At 44.9% G+C, this 17500-nt stretch overlaps 2 protein-coding genes across 3 annotated transcripts in view; one reads left to right on the forward strand and one right to left on the reverse strand.

Moving 5' to 3' along the window:
* Positions 1 to 11941, forward strand: part of LOC126998355 (U8-agatoxin-Ao1a-like) — a gene marked incomplete at its 5' end in the record, with an annotated part of 16258 nt that extends 4317 nt beyond the window's left edge. The window contains 2 exons of the mRNA XM_050859874.1: positions 4425 to 4463; positions 10802 to 11941. Of these exons, the coding sequence (XP_050715831.1) occupies positions 4425 to 4463; positions 10802 to 10940 (178 nt within the window). The remainder of the gene's footprint in view (positions 1 to 4424; positions 4464 to 10801) is intronic.
* The window catches only part of LOC127002445 (UDP-glucuronosyltransferase 2A3-like), a 271862-nt gene that overhangs the window by 234104 nt on the left and 20258 nt on the right, over positions 1 to 17500 (reverse strand). The gene's annotated exons all lie outside the window — the stretch shown is intronic.

Consider the following 17500-nt stretch of genomic DNA (forward strand, 5'->3'; position numbering starts at 1 on the left):
GAAAATTGCCATCATAAAAACAGCAAATTCAAGTGGAAAACCATTTTTACTTCACGACATAATACAAACATTCATTTTGCTTATGTTTGAATTTCACACGCACACGCACACACACCCACACCCACCCACACACACACACACACACACACACACAAACCACCCCCACTCCCACTACCACCACCAACAACAAAACACAAACACACACAGCTGCAATAAAACTCACCTGACAATGAATTTACCTTTCCCTTATTAGTAAGAGGCATCCCTCCTCCCTACCTGCGCATGACACGAATCATCATTACCGAGAATAGTGAAAAAAAAAAAACTCTAGAGCCTGCGAATTTAAATACACAAAAAAGCCGGGCCTAATCTGTACGTTTTTCAGAAGTAAGTAAAATCGGCTTGCTCTTTTCCGTGCATCATAACATATATTTTTTTTCTTAACACTGGTGGACAATAAAAGGACTGTACCGCACTTTTTTCGCCTCTAGTGTTATTACAAACATTAATTTTTGTGTGTGCACGGTTATTCTTTTATTATTACTCTCATCCTGCATGAAGCAACTACTACTACTATTACGTTTTTTAGATATATTAATGTTTCGAATGTATTTTTATTTCTGCAAGAGAGAGATACATAGAGAAATAGAGAGAGAGACAAGCAAGTTCAGGTCATGTTGGTGTTTGTGGAATATATATTTGCACTGCATTTTCAAGTCTCACTTCCACATGCTAAGTCGAATTATGTTATTATTATTATTATTGTTATCATTATTATTATTATCATTAGTATCATCATCGTTAACATCATCATTATTGTAGTTATTAGTATTATTGGTACTTTATGATGGTTACTCTTGTTATTATTATTATCATTGTTATTATTACGACTTTTTTGTGATATCATTAATTACTATTATTATCAGTATTCATATCACTGTTATTATCACCATCTCCATTCTTTATCACAATCACTGCATCGTCACTCTGCACGTGTTACCTCCTGCCTCCCTTCCACCCACCCCCAGAAGTCACGTGTAGGAATCAACATGAACATTACCTTTCCCCATAAACATGTCACAACACGCCCCGGCAAGCTACGTCACCACAACAGCCCTGACGAACAAACACTTACGTCATTCTGTATACGGTTGTTTCCTTACCTGTCCTTTACCTTTCCCTTCTCTCTTCATCTGTGTAATATCTCCTCTTTTATCTGTTACCCTTTTCTGCCTCTCTCTCTCTCTGTCTATCTATCTATCTATTTATCTTCCTCCCTCATTTCAACCTATCGTCCCTTCCTCTGACTACCTTTAACTTTGTCTTCCACCCTCCCCCTCCTCCTCCCCCTCCTCCTCATTACCCCCCCCCTACTCCCCTTCCCCTTCCCATTTCTCCTCCTATCTCTTCCTCTCTTCCACTCCCTAACTCCCTCCTTCCCTTCGTCCCTTCCACTGCGTCATAATAGCTTTCCTTAAATTGGATCAAAGTTGGTCGTGATTGGCTGATTCTGGTTGGGTAGTTCTCTCGTATTGGCCATCAGGTTGCCATTGCACGGTCGATAGGGAGGGGGAGAGGGAGAGAGGGAGGCAGGGAGGGAGGGAGGGAAAGAAAGTGGGAGAGAGGGGGAGGCTGCGAGGGACAAGGATATGGATACAGAGAGAGAGAGAGAGAGAGAGAGAGAGAGAGAGAGAGAGAGAGAGAGAGAGAGAGAGAGAGAGAGAGAGAGAGAGAGAGAGAGAGAGAGAGTGGAAGAGAGAGAGAGAGAGAGAGAGAGAGAGAGAGAGAGAGAGAGAGAGAGAGAGAGAGAGAGAGAAGGTTATGGCGCTAATCTGAGGCGGAGACTAAAGAACGGGTGAGTCAACAGCGCCATAAATGACACACTTTTGCGCCATAATTACCGTTCATTAGAGGCTGCAAGGGAGGAGGGAAGGAAGGAAGGGAGGGAGGGAGGAGGGAAGGAAGAAAGGAGGGTAGGAAGGAAGGAAAGGAGGGAGGGATGGAAGAGGGAGGGAGGAAGACAGGAAAGGAAGAAAAGATTGAAGGAAGGAAGGGAGGAAGGGAGAAAGGAAGGGAGATAGAATGAAAGGAATGGAGGAAGAGAATAACTTAGGAAGGAAGAAGGGAAGAAGGAAATAGGAAAAGTAGATAGGAAACAAAAACGGAGTGAAAGAAGAAACAGTAGGAGGGAAAGAAAGAGAAAGCAAAGGAAGGAAAGAAGAACAAACAAGAAAGAAAGAAAAGCAGAGAGACTGGAAATGGATTGGAAGGAAGGAGGAAGGGAGGAAGAGAGGGAGGGAGGAAGGGAGGCAAGGATGGAAGATAGGAAGAAAAGAGAAAAGGGATATGGACTGAGAAATAGGAAAACATATAATGATAAAAAGAGAAAGAGGAAAAATAAGCAAGAAAAGACAGCCAGGCTAATCGTCCAAAGAAACTCAATCCCTTATGGCGGCAACAAGACCCGAGCATTTCGATAACATGAATAAAAACAGAGACATCGGGGCGCGTCGCGGGAGAGGCTGACGTCTGTTCCGTGGGGCCGTGAATCATGGACGAGGCTGCGGGGGTCGCTTGGGACACGGCACCACCACCAGGCGTTAAAACAAGAATGGATGGACCGGAGACAGCGAGCCGGGCAGGGAAACAACGACCCACCTTACGTTATAGTCTAGACGCTCCGCCTAACACACACTTTTATTTTTACGGTAAAGGCAGCAACTCAAAGGGCAAAAATATGTAAGTAGTAGGAGTCCCGCTATATCAATGCTCCTATGAAGAAAACAGAGATGGGCAGCCACAAGAAAGGTCAATTTAGGATGGCTAAAAGGGTTTATCTCGGGTTTTAAGAGGGTTGGTAAAGTTTTCCAATGGTTTATGGCAGGGTTATAATGGTCCTTCCTCGCACGTTTTATAATTATGAGTCTTTAGTGCGTTCAAGTTGTTTTTCGTGAAGGGTTATAACGGTCTTTCCTCGCACGTTTTATAATTATGAGTCTTTAGTGCGTTCAAGTTGTTTTTCGAGAAGGGTTATAATGGTCCTTCCTCGCACGTTTTATAATTATGAGTCTTTAGTGCGTTCAAGTTGTTTTTCGTGAAGGGTTATAACGGTCTCTCCTCGTACGTTTTATATATGAGTTTAGGGCTTTCGAAAATTTGCCTCATAGGTATGTAAAGGGTTTTCTTGGCTTTTTTTTATAGTAGAGGAAGCAATTTAAGGGCACCTCTCCACCTCTCCTCCCGAAATTGACCTCTCTTTCGGCCACCTCTTTTGCTTCTTTTTTTTTAGGAGTAGCGAGTAGCGGGCTTTTTTTTTATTATTGTTTCCTTTTTTGTGTGCCCTTGAGCTGTCTCCTTTGTTGTAATTTTTTTTTTTAAACAATAATGAAAAAAAAAGCCCGCTACTCACTGCTCCCACAAAAGAGTCAAGAGGAGTGGCCGAAAGATGGGTCAGTTTCGGGAGGAGAAGTGTCCTGATACCCACCTCTTGTTGTATACTAGTTTTGGGATCTTGCAAAAGGTTCTCGTAGGTTGATATAGAGCCCTCGTACTTTCTAACCGTTCAAAAGGTTATATCTCGTAGGTTCATAATTATAGAGCCTTCGTACTTTCTAACCGTTCAAAAGGTTCTCGTAGGTTGATATAGAGCCTTACTCGTACTTTCTAAACGTTGTAGAGGTTTATCGCAGGTTAGTAAAGGGACCTCCACGCACGCTTTATATGAGTCTCTTAGAGCGTTTACAAGCTTCCGTCTCGCAGGTTAATAAAGAAAATATCGTCTCGAGGTTTTTTTAAGAGTCCGGAGCGCCGCTATTCCTTGCTTTGTCCCTGCTTCTCCGCGTATCGCCCAAGACAAACACACGCACACCAGCGTTGCCAAAATATCGTACACATCGCATCGCATTTCCATAGTTTCTGATCGATTATAACAAGCAAAAAGAACGAGAACCATCTGTATTTAACATTTTTTAACGATAACTTTAATTTTCTATCGTTATTTGTGTGTTTACGACAATCTTGGATCCTAAAAATGGTGCAGTGTTCAGAGTACGACAATTTAGCAACGCTGATACACACACACACACACACATACACACACACACACGGAGCAGCCTCACTCTCACACACACGATCGGCATGTCCACCACCACCCTCACCGCAGCCTCCATGTCCTGTGTTAAACAGTAAGCTATGTCACTTACTAGTCACTACCCCCCCCCCCCTCTAAACTTCTTCCTTAAAAACACTGAGCACCTTTTATTCCTCACATTTTTGACGTTCTAGGAGCAAGCAAGCAACCAACCCAACTTCAGCCAACTTCCATCTCTAGGTTCCAACTGCTCCCCCAACTTCTCTCTCTTTTTTTCCCCCCCTTCATGCTGTGTGTTTTCTGTTAATGCCATTTTTCTTTCCGCCACCAACAGACGCGAGGATATGGCAGCAATCTCTCGCGATAAGAAATGGTAAGGGCACGGCAGCCATCCCTGCTCAGAGCCATAGCATCTCTGTGTGTCTTGGTGTTGGCAGCCTGAGGTGGTGGTGGTGGCGGGGGACGGGGAGGCGCTGCGGCGGGCGGCTCTCAGTTCTCACTCCCTCACTCACTCCGCTCTTTCGGTCTCCTGATAGTGTGTCACGGGATAGGGACGTGTGGAAATGGAGGGTTCGAGGAGGTGGTGAGAGGAACAGGAGGTGAAGGAAAGGGAGTTTTGGTATGGTGTAGTGGTGGTGTAGTGGTGATATTGGTGGTGGTTGTTGAGTTACTGGTGCTGGTGTTCGGTATGGTGGTGATGGTTGAGATTGTTGGTTGTGGTTGTTTAGTAATACTGATGATGGTGCAAAGTTAAATTGTCTACTTCATCTTCTTATTCTTATTCTCATTTTCTCTTTCTCTCCTTCTTCATCATCTTCTTCATCTTCATCCTCCTCCTCCTCCTCCTCCTCCTCCTCCTCCTCCTCCTCCTCCTCTTCCTCGCCTTCCTCGGAGCAATTAAGAACGACCTAAGGCGCTGCATGTTTCCCTTCACTTTCTGTTGACATGATTCGATTCTCTTCGGTGGTGGTGGTGGTGGTGGAAATGGTGGTGGTGATGATTGTAGAGTTAATAAGATGGTCGTGGTGGTGATGGTCGTGGTGGTAGGATGGTAATTGCAGTAAAGGTGTGACTGAGAGGAGACATTCGCCTGCTTACGGTCAAGACAGGTAGGGAAGAGTGTATACCTGTATTAATAAAGATGATGAGGATGAGAATGCTAACGGGAGTGGTGATGATGTCGACGGCAGTGGTGGTGATGGTTGCGATGATGGTGGTGATGGTTGTGGTGGTGGTGGTCATGGTTGTGGTGGTGGTGGTGATGGTTGTGGTGGTGGTTGAGAAAGGTGCTGTATGCTAACGGTGACTGGAGGAGCCTCGATTAATCTTTCACCGATAAAAAAAAAGCAAGACATATGAACAGACAGACAGACAGACAGACAGACACACAGATAGACAGATAAATAGATACAGACCAACAGAGAAGACAGGATTACAGTAATACAAGGAGGAGACGTAAGGAAAAAGGGAGAGTGGGAAAGTAAATGTACACACACACACACACACACACACACACACACACACACACACACACACACACACTAAATTAACAATATCCCAATAAATAAAAGTAGCTCACCTAACCAAAAATAAACATACTAATAAAATCAATCCTTAATATATCTTTAAATTATTAAAATACTAAATAATATATGTCAGATCTCTCTCTCTCTCTCTCTCTCTCTCTCTCTCTCTCTCTCTCTCTCTCTCTCTCTCTCTCTCTCTCTCTCTCTCTCTCTCTCTCTCTCTCTCTCTCTCTCTCAAACAAATAACCAAAAGCTTTTGAGTTAATACAAATCGGGGGCATTGTGTGTGTGTGTGTGTGTGTGTGTGTGTGTGTGTGTGTGTGTGTGTGTGTGTGTGAGAGAGAGAGAGGTAAGAAGCTATGTTGGAAAACTTGTGTTGGTGTTGTCGTTGGTGTTGGTGCTGTCATTGTTGTTGCTGTTATTGTTGTTGTTGTTGTTGTTGCTGTTGTTACTGTTGCCCTACATAGCTGTTGAGTGTGACCGTGTTTGTCTGCCCTTTAAGTTACCGTTGATGTAAGTCTAGTGTTTGTTTGTTTACTTTTGTTGCTGTTACGGTTGGTCTTTATTTGGTAGTTGTGTCGCCGTTGGGGATAATCACCGTCGCTGCCCACGTTCCTTTAAACTCGAAGGAGGAAAACACATAACCGCGCGAACAACTTTTTCCTATTGAATGAGTGACACACAGGTTTTGTCCGCCCTGACTGACTGACTCCGCTCACACAAACACCTTCCAGGAAAAAACATCTCCAGAGTCCTTTGAAACCTGTACCCCTTACCCACCTATCACCCCGACCCACACCTACACCTCCCCAACACACACACACACACACACACATCCACGGCTCCCCCCCCCACCCCACCCCCGAACACACACACACAAACATACGAAGACTGACTGATTTTCTATAGAACATTCCTCCCATTGTCTAGTGTGTGTGTGTGTGTGTGTGTGTGTGTGTGTGTGTGTGTGTGTGTGTGTGTGTGTGTGTGTGTGTGTGTGTGTGTGTGTGTGTAGTTCTTTTGTCACCTTACAATGAAAGATAAAACTGTCCTTGTTCACTCGGTACCATTTCTTTCTCCCTCTCCCTCTCCCTCTCTCTCTCCGCCTCGTCATTGTTCTCCCATAATGACATTTGGTAGGTTTGTCTTTCTAGGGGAACACAAACGGCAACCTCCATTATACGGCAGATTTTCTTTTTCCGGAGAGTTTTTGTGATAGAGTTTGTCCTGACCAGCGGCGTCCTTTGTATGTGTGTGTGTGTGTGTGTGTGTGTGTGTGTGTGTGTGTGTGTGTGTGTGTGTGTGTGTGTGTGTGTGTGTTTGTCGGCGTTCTATTCGTGTAGCTTGATTCACAGAGGTCTTGGTTCCGTGAGTCCAGTCGCTGTGTGTGTCTCGTCTTGTTCCCTTCGTGTCGTCCTTGTCGTGGCCCTCAACACCTCCCCATTGACCGAAAGTTTAGTGTTGCTGGCTTGTTGTGGTGTTGCTCTCCCTCCGCTGTTGCTGTTTGTCTGGCGTCTCTTCTCCTGTCCTGTTGCGTCTCTGTTGTGTCTCAGGTACGTCGTTTTGTCCCCGTTGTTTTTCTGTCGTCACTCGTTACTTAGGTTCTCTGTCCTCTCTGCGTCGGGTTATCTCACCTCCCGTTTTCTTTACATTTTCTTTGGGTGTCTTTACTGAACGGTCGAGGGTAAAAGTTTAACCGTTCGATGTAGCAAAAACCGGCATTGTGTAGCTCTTAATTAATACCGCATCCTAAGTATATAATCTACCTGTTAATACTGTAAATAATAGCTTAGTTAAAAGATTACTCTCTAGTCTAGTGCCTTCCTTTTTTTTATTTAGTTGTTGTTAGTTTGTTTGTTTTCACCCACACTTAGTATATAGAACATAAATTTTTGGTACAGAATCTAAATCTTATCCTTGCCGAACTAAACTATTCTTTTTCTTTAACTAGGTAATTAGATCCATTGGCCAACCTAACTGATTCGCTCTGCATTAGATTTTTGTGTAGTGTAATATTTTTTTTCTAACTCCTGCAGTCTAAAACAACCAGCACCCACATTCATAGTAAGTTCAGACCTCCTCTTAAACCCTCAAAAATATATATATCCGCGCCCACTTCAACTCTCAACACCCCAAAACTTAAATAAAAAAAGAATCACCTAATATTTCATACTATACCCATCCCAAAACTTGAATATAAACAGAATCCACCTAATACCTCATACTATACCCATCCCAAAACTTGAATATAAACAGAATCCACCTAATACCTCATACTATACCCATCCCAAAACTTGAATATAAACACTATCCACCTTTTATTTCATACTATACCCATCCCAAAACTTGAATATAAACACTATCCACCTTTTATTTCATACTATACCCATCCCAAAACTTGAATATAAACACTATCCACCTTTTATTCCATACTATACCCATCCCAAAACTTGAATATAAACACTATCCACCTTTTATTTCATACTATACCCATCCCAAAACTTGAATATAAACAGAATCCACCCAATACCTCATACTATACCCATCCCAAAACTTGAATATAAACACTATCCACCTTTTATTTCATACTATACCCATCCCAAAACTTGAATTTAAACACTATTCACCTGATATCTCATAGTGGGCCCATCCCAAAACTTGAATATAAACACAGTTCACCTTATAACTCAAACTGCACCCCACCCAAAACCTTAATATAAACACTATCCACCTTATATCTCATACTGCACCAATTACAAAACTTGAATTTAAACAGAATCTACCTAATACTTCATAGCATACCCATCCCAAAACTTGAATATAAACACTACCCACCTAATACCTCATACCCCACCCACCCCAAAACTTCAATATAACATAAACTCAAACTAAACCTAATTCCACATAAAACTGTCCCTATAATTACCTCTGAGTCACCTACCCAGAGTCATAAACCTTCTCTACTCCAGCCTTAAGTGTACCCCAAGAAGCATCATTATAAATATCACTATGACCTTCTGACTTAACCCTGACACCCTAAGGAATATTTACCCCTAATAATATGCTAAAAATACCTCTTAACTACCCCGAGCCATTAAGAAGACACTCATATTTGTATTTTACTTCTTGATTAATACCCACACCCACACCCACAACCACACACACACACACACACACACACACACTCAAAACCAAGAAGGAATACCACGTCAAAGTAAAAAAAAAAAAAAAAGGGTGGGTGGGTGGGGGGAGAAAGAGAAATCGAAAGGCAAAGAATCAGGAACGAAGCTGAAGACCCAGAGGATGAACCACCGTAACGATATAAAACGCGAGGAAACAAAAGGAAAAAAAAAAAAGGAAATTCAGCACGCATAAATAAATAAAATAAAAAAAACATTCCCTACTCATTTTTCCATTGCACGAGGGAAAAAATTAAAGAAAAACAACGCGGCAAAGTAACACGGTAAACGCTTCTATGCCTATCATCGCACCTGGGAGGACCTTGGAAGGCCTCAATTAGCAGATCGCCCACCTGTTGGACATCCAGGTGAGTGGGTGTCAGGTGAGGGCCAGGGGGGAGGGCAGGGAGGGGGGGAGGCTCAGGTATACTTCAATTAAGGTGGAACACGCTACCCCCACCACTCCCTCCCCCCCATGCGCCCCCACTCCCCCTCCAGTCTGTGTGTGTCTAAGGAGTGTCACGCCTCCACGCCCACACGCCCTTACCCGCCAAGCCGCCGCGGACACGAGCGCTCATGTGTCACGCCTTGTTATCAGTGCCTCCCGCTTGCACAGGTGAAGACAACGCACACACAGACGCACACACAACACTCATGATTACCTGTGTGTGTTGTGTTGCATTTATACTCGACCGTTAAGTGTGTCTCGCGTTTCCGACATATACACGTTGTTTAGTCATAGTTTATAGGAACGGTGCTTAGCAGGGTTGTTTTTTTTCAATGGTTTTTGCCCTTGAGCTGCTACTGTAAAGAAAGTACGCCGACGGATTTTTGAAGGAGTACTGAACATTTAACACGATATTTCCTGCCTTTTACATTTTTTCTTTTGTACGTATCCTGCCTACTTTCGTGTGATAATCAGACACACACACACACACACACACACACACACACACACACACACACACACACACACCAAAATTCCCTTTCCCTGTACATATCTGACACACACACACACACACACACACAGACACACACAAACATCAACACAATATTTCCCCCTTCTGCATATTTGATCCGTATCCTGTCCACTTTTCAGACATGTATATACACACAACGCCCTTCCCGTGTGCATATTTGATACGTATACATACACACATACAACATTCAACTCTGTGTCCCCGCCCCCCCTACATGTATCATACAGAGTCCCTCCCTTTGTGCATGTGTCCCTGGAAACTGCTCTCTGCATGTCATCACTGCAAGCTGTGCATCTGCATCACATTATTAGCCAAGCCTCAGTTTTGCACACATATTCAAAGTAGTTGAGTATATGATGAGTTTTTATGACCATTCTTTAGATAACTTATTTAGTCTTGATTGATTATGTCTTTCAATAGTTTTGCATTCATATTATATACTTTACGGTTATTAACTTGATTTGACTTGCTACGTATACCTTTCAGTCAGTTATTGTTGAGTAATGATTGTATAGTTTAAGTTGATCGCCCACACGCTCCCTACTGACCCTCCCTCCCTCCCTCCCTCCCCTCGTCCCCCTCCCTCTCCTCTGTCATCTCACGCCTCGGTTGACACACTGCCTCACTCTCGTATCCACCAGCATCCACCTGACTGGCCCGTGCGACGCCCATGGTGGATTAACGGCATTAACGTTGCTACTGTGGACAAAGTTACGGTGCTTCCACGTCACTATCCAACGCTCATTAACGTAAACACTTTGCATGAAGACTTTGGAAGAACGTGACGCAGTGAGTCAACCAGATCGAGGCTGAGAAGAGGAATTCCTCCCACGCCCCCTTCCCCTCTTCTCCCTCTTTCCTTTCATGCCTTTCTCCCTCCCCTCTCAATGATCTCTCCTCTCTGTCTCCCCCCTCTCCCCCAGCCCCCAGCCCCCCGCCCCACCCCAGCCATGACCATCATCATAATACTGAGCTCTATCTTTCTTATTGTCTGTTCAGACGTTCCCCCGACATCTACCTTTTTAGGAGGTCCTGCATCCGCCGCGGAGGTGCCTGTGACCACCGCCCCAACGACTGCTGCTACAACTCCTCCTGCCGGTGCAACCTGTGGGGGACCAACTGCAGGTGCCAGCGCATGGGTCTCTTCCAGCAGTGGGGGAAATAAAGTGTTGGAGTCGCCGTCAGTCACTCGCTTCCCCAGTGTTGCCCCGGGGACCTTACCGCACCTCGACTGCCCCCCTGTCGCAATCGTTCCCCTGCCCCCCTGCACCTTCCCTGTCCCTTCACTCTCCCTCCTGGTCTCTAACGATTGAGCCCTTCCGCCAGCCCGCCCTCTCCCTCCTGCCAACCCTTGCACTTCACATGTCTTCCCACCGCAGCCTTCCACCACGCCCGACCCCTCCCCGCCCCTTCCTGTCATACCTCCTCCTTCTCCTCCTCCTCCCGAAGATCCCTCGCCGTGCACGCCTAGTGAGCCCCGGAGAGCAAGAGTTCCATTGAGTCCCTAAGTCTATCAGTACACGCATATCAGTCACTCCAACGACAAGCATCCGACTGACTGACGACGCCGCTTGCTTGGTGTATATATAGAGATAAACGAAGAACGAATCATGATTATTAAGAAAATGACATGTTAATTAAGGAAACCTAGACGTCCCTCCTCCTCCTCTTCCTCCTCTACCTCCTCCTCCCCTTCCTCTTACCTCTCGTGCTCCTTCCCCACCCTCGTCCCCTCCCCCCGCCGCCCCCCTGTGTGTCCCCTGTGACGGGTCCTGGTCGAGGTTAGCGGAGCGTCCCTCCCACGTGTGTGTTGGGTGTACTCTTGTGTGGTTCAGGTATCACTATCGCCGGTAACCTCCACTAATTATGTTTAAACGATGCATGTTCTTGGTTGCTGATTGGATATGAACTGTACCGCGGTGTGGGTATTCGTCACTGGCCGATCCCCTCCTCCAGCCACTTGAATTAGCCAATCACAATACCCACACCACCAAGCCAGGATCTGATTGGGTATACTCCAGCCACATACCCTAATCAGGCCCAGGCTTACCGTATCTAACCTTGTATCTTTTTTTTTTTTCAAAGTGAAGAGATTTAAATCAGAGTGATTATCGAGTCATATGGTATAAATATATTATATATATAATAATAAAGTGTCTATGTGTAGCAGACTTTTTTATTTTCATTCATGCCCAACTTAACGACCCAGATGTGTGTGAGGAGTGAAGTGGAAGAAAAAGATATTATAAAACTTTGCGAATGAAAACTACTATTACTACTACTATTACTACTACTACTGCTATTACTACTACTACTACTACTACTACTACTACTACTACTACTACTACTACTACTACTACTACTACTACTACTACTACTACTACTACTACTACTACTACTACTACTACTACTACTACTACTACTACTACTACTATTACTACTACTACTACTGTTGCTATTACTACTACTACTACTACTAATAATAATAATAATAATAATAATAATAATAATAATAATAATAATACCTCTTTTGCTACTACTACTGCTATTACTACTACTATTACTGCTGCTGCTGCTGCTACTACTACTACTACTACTACTACTGCAAGAAGGGCCGGAAGAGAAGAGCAACGTCGCGAGCCACCGCGTCAGATGGATCCAGCTGAACAGGTAATTGGATAACCAGGTAATCCCTCTAATTAATACAGCAAACCAACAGCTGCTGTAAGCCTCAATTAGCACGTCCTGGAATGCTTAAACTCTACGTGCAATAAACATCAATAAGAAAACATCACTATTATCACATTCCGACCACGCCTGTCCCCCTATCTGCCCCCCCCCCCTTCTTTATCTCAATCAATCTGTCTATGATGAACTATGATGAAAAGAAGTTAAACAGAGAGAATTTTTTTTTTTTACAACAAAGGAGACAGCTCAAGGGCACAGAAAAAGGAAACAATAATAAAAAAAAAGCCCGCTACTCGCTGCTCCCAAAATAACAATGATTAGGAACTGTGAGTGATGATAACGAGATAAAAAGGTTAATCATAAGCTGTAGGGAAGCAACAATGATGGTGACCTATACAGAAAGAGCTTTAATGATTACGAACTATGATGATAAAAAAAGCTAAAAAGAATGATGATAAGAAGTAGTAGAGAAAGAACTTTAATGATTACGAACTACGGCGATAAAAAAGCTAAAAGGATGATGATAAGGAGTAATAGAGAAAGAACTATAATGATTACGAACTACGATGATAAAAAAAGCTAAAAGGATGATGATAAGAAGTAGTAGAGAAAGAACTTTAATGATTACGAACTACGATGATAAAAAAAGCTAAAAGGATGATGATAAGGAGTAGTAGAGAAAGAACTTTAATGATTACGAACTACGATGATTAAAAGCTATAAAGAATGATGCTAAGAAATACCAAAGTAACAGTAATGATAAGCTATACAGAATGACCTATAATGATGATAAACTATGCTCCTAACAAGCTATAAAGAATAACAAGCTCTAAAGAAGTAACTATAATGATAACAAGCCATACAGAATTAACAAGGATGATAGAAAAAAAACATAAGAACAAGGTATCCAGAAATAACTACAATGACAATGAACTCTGATGGCACCAATGCACACACTTCCCTCCGCGCACTCTATTCCATTCTTTTGTCTATTATGGGAGCGGTGAGTAGCGGGCTTTTTCTTTCTGTGCACTCTTTTTGTTGCCCTTGAGCCGTCTCCTTTGCTGTAAAAAAAAATACTGCAAAGGCTAATGACAGTCTTATGTACGGGTTAAGTTAGGTTAGGTTAGGTTAGGTTACGTATGTATATTTGCTTCTCCTTTTCTGTCCCCTCCAACACCTTAAAAAAAAAACAGAGAAAAGAGTAAAGCTCGTCCATTAAAACAACATTATTATTTGAATATTTGCTTTTCCTTGTTTGTCCCCTTGCGCTGCCTCCAACACCTTAAAAAGACAAACAGAGAAAAGAGTAAAGTTCGTTCCTTAAAACTATATTATTATTTGCTTATTTGCTTCTCCTTTTTTTGTCCCCTTGCGCTGCCTTCAACACCTTAAAAAGACAAACAGATAAAAAAGTAAAGCTCGTCCATTAACACTACGTAGAAAGATTACAAAACGAACAACAGTGAGAGACACCCGAAATTGACCTCTCTTTTGGTCACTATTTTTGTCTGTTGTGGGAGCGGTGAGTAACGGGCTTTTTTCTACACTCTTTTTGTTGCCCTTAAGCCGTCTCCTTTGTTGTAAAAAAAAAATAATAAATAAATAAAAGCCTATGAAGCGATACTAATGTCAAGAGGCCTCAGGGGGTAGCAAGGCAGCCAGGTACGGTACACTAAAGGGAGGACTCAAGCATATCTACCCACCACAGCATCCAAGAAAATGAGGCACATAATCTCAAACGGTTTCTGCTCACACAACAAAAGGAAATTAGTCGGGGTCTCAAGAGTGTTTTCGCTTTGTCAAACTATCACTAGGCTAATAAAAATACCCATGGAAATACCCACAACACCCTCCACATAAGCCTTATCCAATATAGGTGTGTGTGTTCCGAAGAGAATATGTGTCACCAGGAGGCACAAAACAGACGGATTACCGGGGCACGTTCTGGAGTACTGCATCACCTGGGTTCACCTTTACCTGTGCCCTTACTCCGTGCCAGGTGCTACTCAGTGAACCCATCAGGACCCGAGGTAATCAACAGGTAAGTCAAGGTAAGAAAGGTAAGTGCTCTCAGGTGTACCTTGATTCCTTGCTGCCAGAGTGAAGATCAAAAAGTATGTATATAAAGAATGACTGAGAAGGGGGAGAAGGACGAAGGGGACGACGAGGGAGGAGGAGATGGAAGAGGAGGAGGAGGAGGAGGAGGAGGGAAGTAGAAGTAGAAGAAAAAGTAAGTAGAAGTAGAGGAAAAAGAAGAACAATAACAAGAAGAATTAGAAGACAAACAAAATAAAAACAAAAAAGGAAAAAAAAGAGAAGAGGAAAAAAAATGAAAGGTAAAAACGAAAAAGTAAAAATTGAGATGAGGTGAAATGAGATGGGATGAGATGACATGAGATGAAATGAGATGCCACACCGTATCTAGATCACTAATGAACACCACCACCAATGCCATCACCATCAATATCACCCTCACCCTCACCATCACCATCATCACCCTAATTATCACTGGGGCTTAAACTATGAGCAGCCGGCGTACACAGGGGGTGTGTGTGTGTGTGGGGGGGGGAGAGAGAGAGAGAGAGAGAGAGAGAGAGAGAGAGAGAGAGAGAGAGAGAGAGAGCTGTTAGGCAGGTGAGGGGGGAGGAAGGGAGGTGGGGAAGCCAAGGGTAGGTAAGGGCGTAGGTAACGGTAGCATGGGTGGGTAGGAAGGTAAGTGGACAGGTGGGTAAGGAGGTGAGTGGGCAGGTGTCACATTATGTAGGTAGAGGTGGGTAGGGGGTTGGGTAGGGACGGTGGGGTGGGGGGGTCAAAACTCATTAGCGTAGTGTCACTTACAGTCATTAACTAATTTGTCGGCCTTAATTTACGTTTCTCGTGGCGAGGGAGACATTTCATTAAATTCCTGTGGCGTGATTTATCTAAAATGTGTTTCCTTTTGTCAACTCCATGCGCGGTGTCCGAGACCTGCCCCGCCCCCCTCCTCCCTCCCTCTCTCTTTCCCTCCCTTCCTCCAAAACCCCGTCCCTTGCTCCCTGTCTTTCTTGCATTGCCTTCTCTCCCTTGCTCCATCCCTCCCTCCCATTTCCCTTTCCTCCCTTGCTCCCTGTCTTTCTTCCATTGCCTTCTCTCCCTTCCTCCCTCTCTCCCTCCCATTCCCCTTTCCTCCCTTGCTCCCTGTCTTTCTTGCATTGCCTTCTCTCCCTTGCTCCATCCCTCCCTCCCATTTCCCTTCCCTCCCTTGCTCCCTGTCTTTCTTCCATTGCCTTCTCTCCCTTCCTCCCTCTCTCCCTCCCATTCCCCTTTCCTCCCTTGCTCCCTGTCTTTCTTGCATTGCCTTCTCTCCCTTGCTCCATCCCTCCCATTCCCCTTTCCTCCCTTAATTGCTCCCTGTCTGTCTTCCATTGCCTTCTCCCTTCCTCCCTCTCTCCCTCCCAGTCCCTTCCTCCCTTGCTCCCTGTCTTTCTTGCATTGCCTTCTCTCCCTTCCTCCCTCTCTCCCTCCCATTCCCCTTCCCTCCCTTGCTCCCTGTCTTTCTTCCATTGCCTTCTCTCCCTTCCTCCCTCTCTCCCTCCCATTCCCCTTGCCTCCCTTGCTCCCTGTCTTTCTTCCATTGCCTTCTCTCCCTTCCTCCCTCCCATTCCATTTTCCTCCCTTGCTCCCTGTCTTTCTTGCATTGCCTTCTCTCCTTCTCCTCCCTCCTCCCATTCCCCTTCCTCCCTTGCTCCCTGTCTTTCTTGCATTGCCTTCTCTCCCTTCCTCCCTCCCTCCCTCCCATTCCCCTTTCCTCCCTTGCTCCCTGTCTTTTTGCATTGCCTTCTCTCCCTTTCTCCCTTCCTACTCCTCCAGCCATTCTTTCTTTTCTCTAACTTTTCCTCCATTTCTTCATCCTTGTATTTCTTTTTACCTTCCATCAATCCATCCATCTGTCATTCTTCCATTCCTTTGTCTATCCACCCATTCACCTGTCTCTCTCTCCCTCCTTTTATCCATTTCTTCGTTATTCCTCTCAGTCTCTCCTCTCGTTCCATCTCTCTCTCCCTCTTCTCTTATCTCCTCCTCTCTTATCTCCGCCTTTACTGCCTCCTCCATCCACTCACCATTTTTTTTCCTTCATTCCTACTTCCTTTTTCTCTTCAGTCCCTCATTCAGCACTCCTTCCTTCTTTTCATCTCGTCCTCTGACTGCCTCTTTGATATATATATGATAAAATAGCTTTTTCTCTAAATGCCGTGATGAAAAGGTGGAAAATCTACCTGGTCGGGACTAATGAGTCGAGGCAATTAGTGCAGGTACAGGTCGACACCCCCCGCAGCGGACGACCGAGAGCGACAAACGGAAAAATAAAGAGAAAGAAAAAGGTAGAAAATCACAGACCGAGTTGTGAGTTCATAGGACACGAGACGCGGATCCAGCAGAGCCCCATCAATCAATCACTTCAACAGACACCAATAGCGGCCAATTAAGACTGCACGGGCGAGCAGCCGACCAGTCGACTTGACGGCAGCGGGGGAGCCCAAAGCGAGGATGACCAAGCGGGTCAACCTCGCCGCCGCAGAAGGGCCACCCAGCTGCTCGCCCACGGATTGCTGGCGTTCCACTGATCACTGCTGTTGTTGTTGTTGTTTTATGCCTCCGCCGCCGCCACAGACACGGGTAACAATCGTCGAGCAGCGACGGAGGCACGGGCCCTCCGGGCAGGCGCCCAGTAGCAACCCGTAGCGGTACACGGGCGAGCAGCCGACCAGTCGACTTGACTGCAGCGGGGGAGCCCAAAGCGAGGATGACCAAGCGGGTCAACCTCGCCGCCGCAGAAGGGCCACCCAGCTGCTCGCCCACGGAGTGCTGGCGTTCCACTGATCACTGCTGTTGTTGTTGTTGTTTTATGTTTCCCAGCTCGTTGACTGGATGGGGTATGGTTAGAGCCCGGCAGAGGAGATAGGCTTCAGGCCATGAGGCCCTGCCTAGCTGGTAGGGGGGCACGGGTGCATCTTGCACCCGTAGCCAGAGCCGAGCGAGCAACTCAGCAGTCTA

Source organism: Eriocheir sinensis, chromosome 2 (assembly GCF_024679095.1).
Source record: "Eriocheir sinensis breed Jianghai 21 chromosome 2, ASM2467909v1, whole genome shotgun sequence".
In the NCBI taxonomy this organism is placed as follows: Eukaryota; Metazoa; Arthropoda; class Malacostraca; order Decapoda; family Varunidae; genus Eriocheir; species Eriocheir sinensis.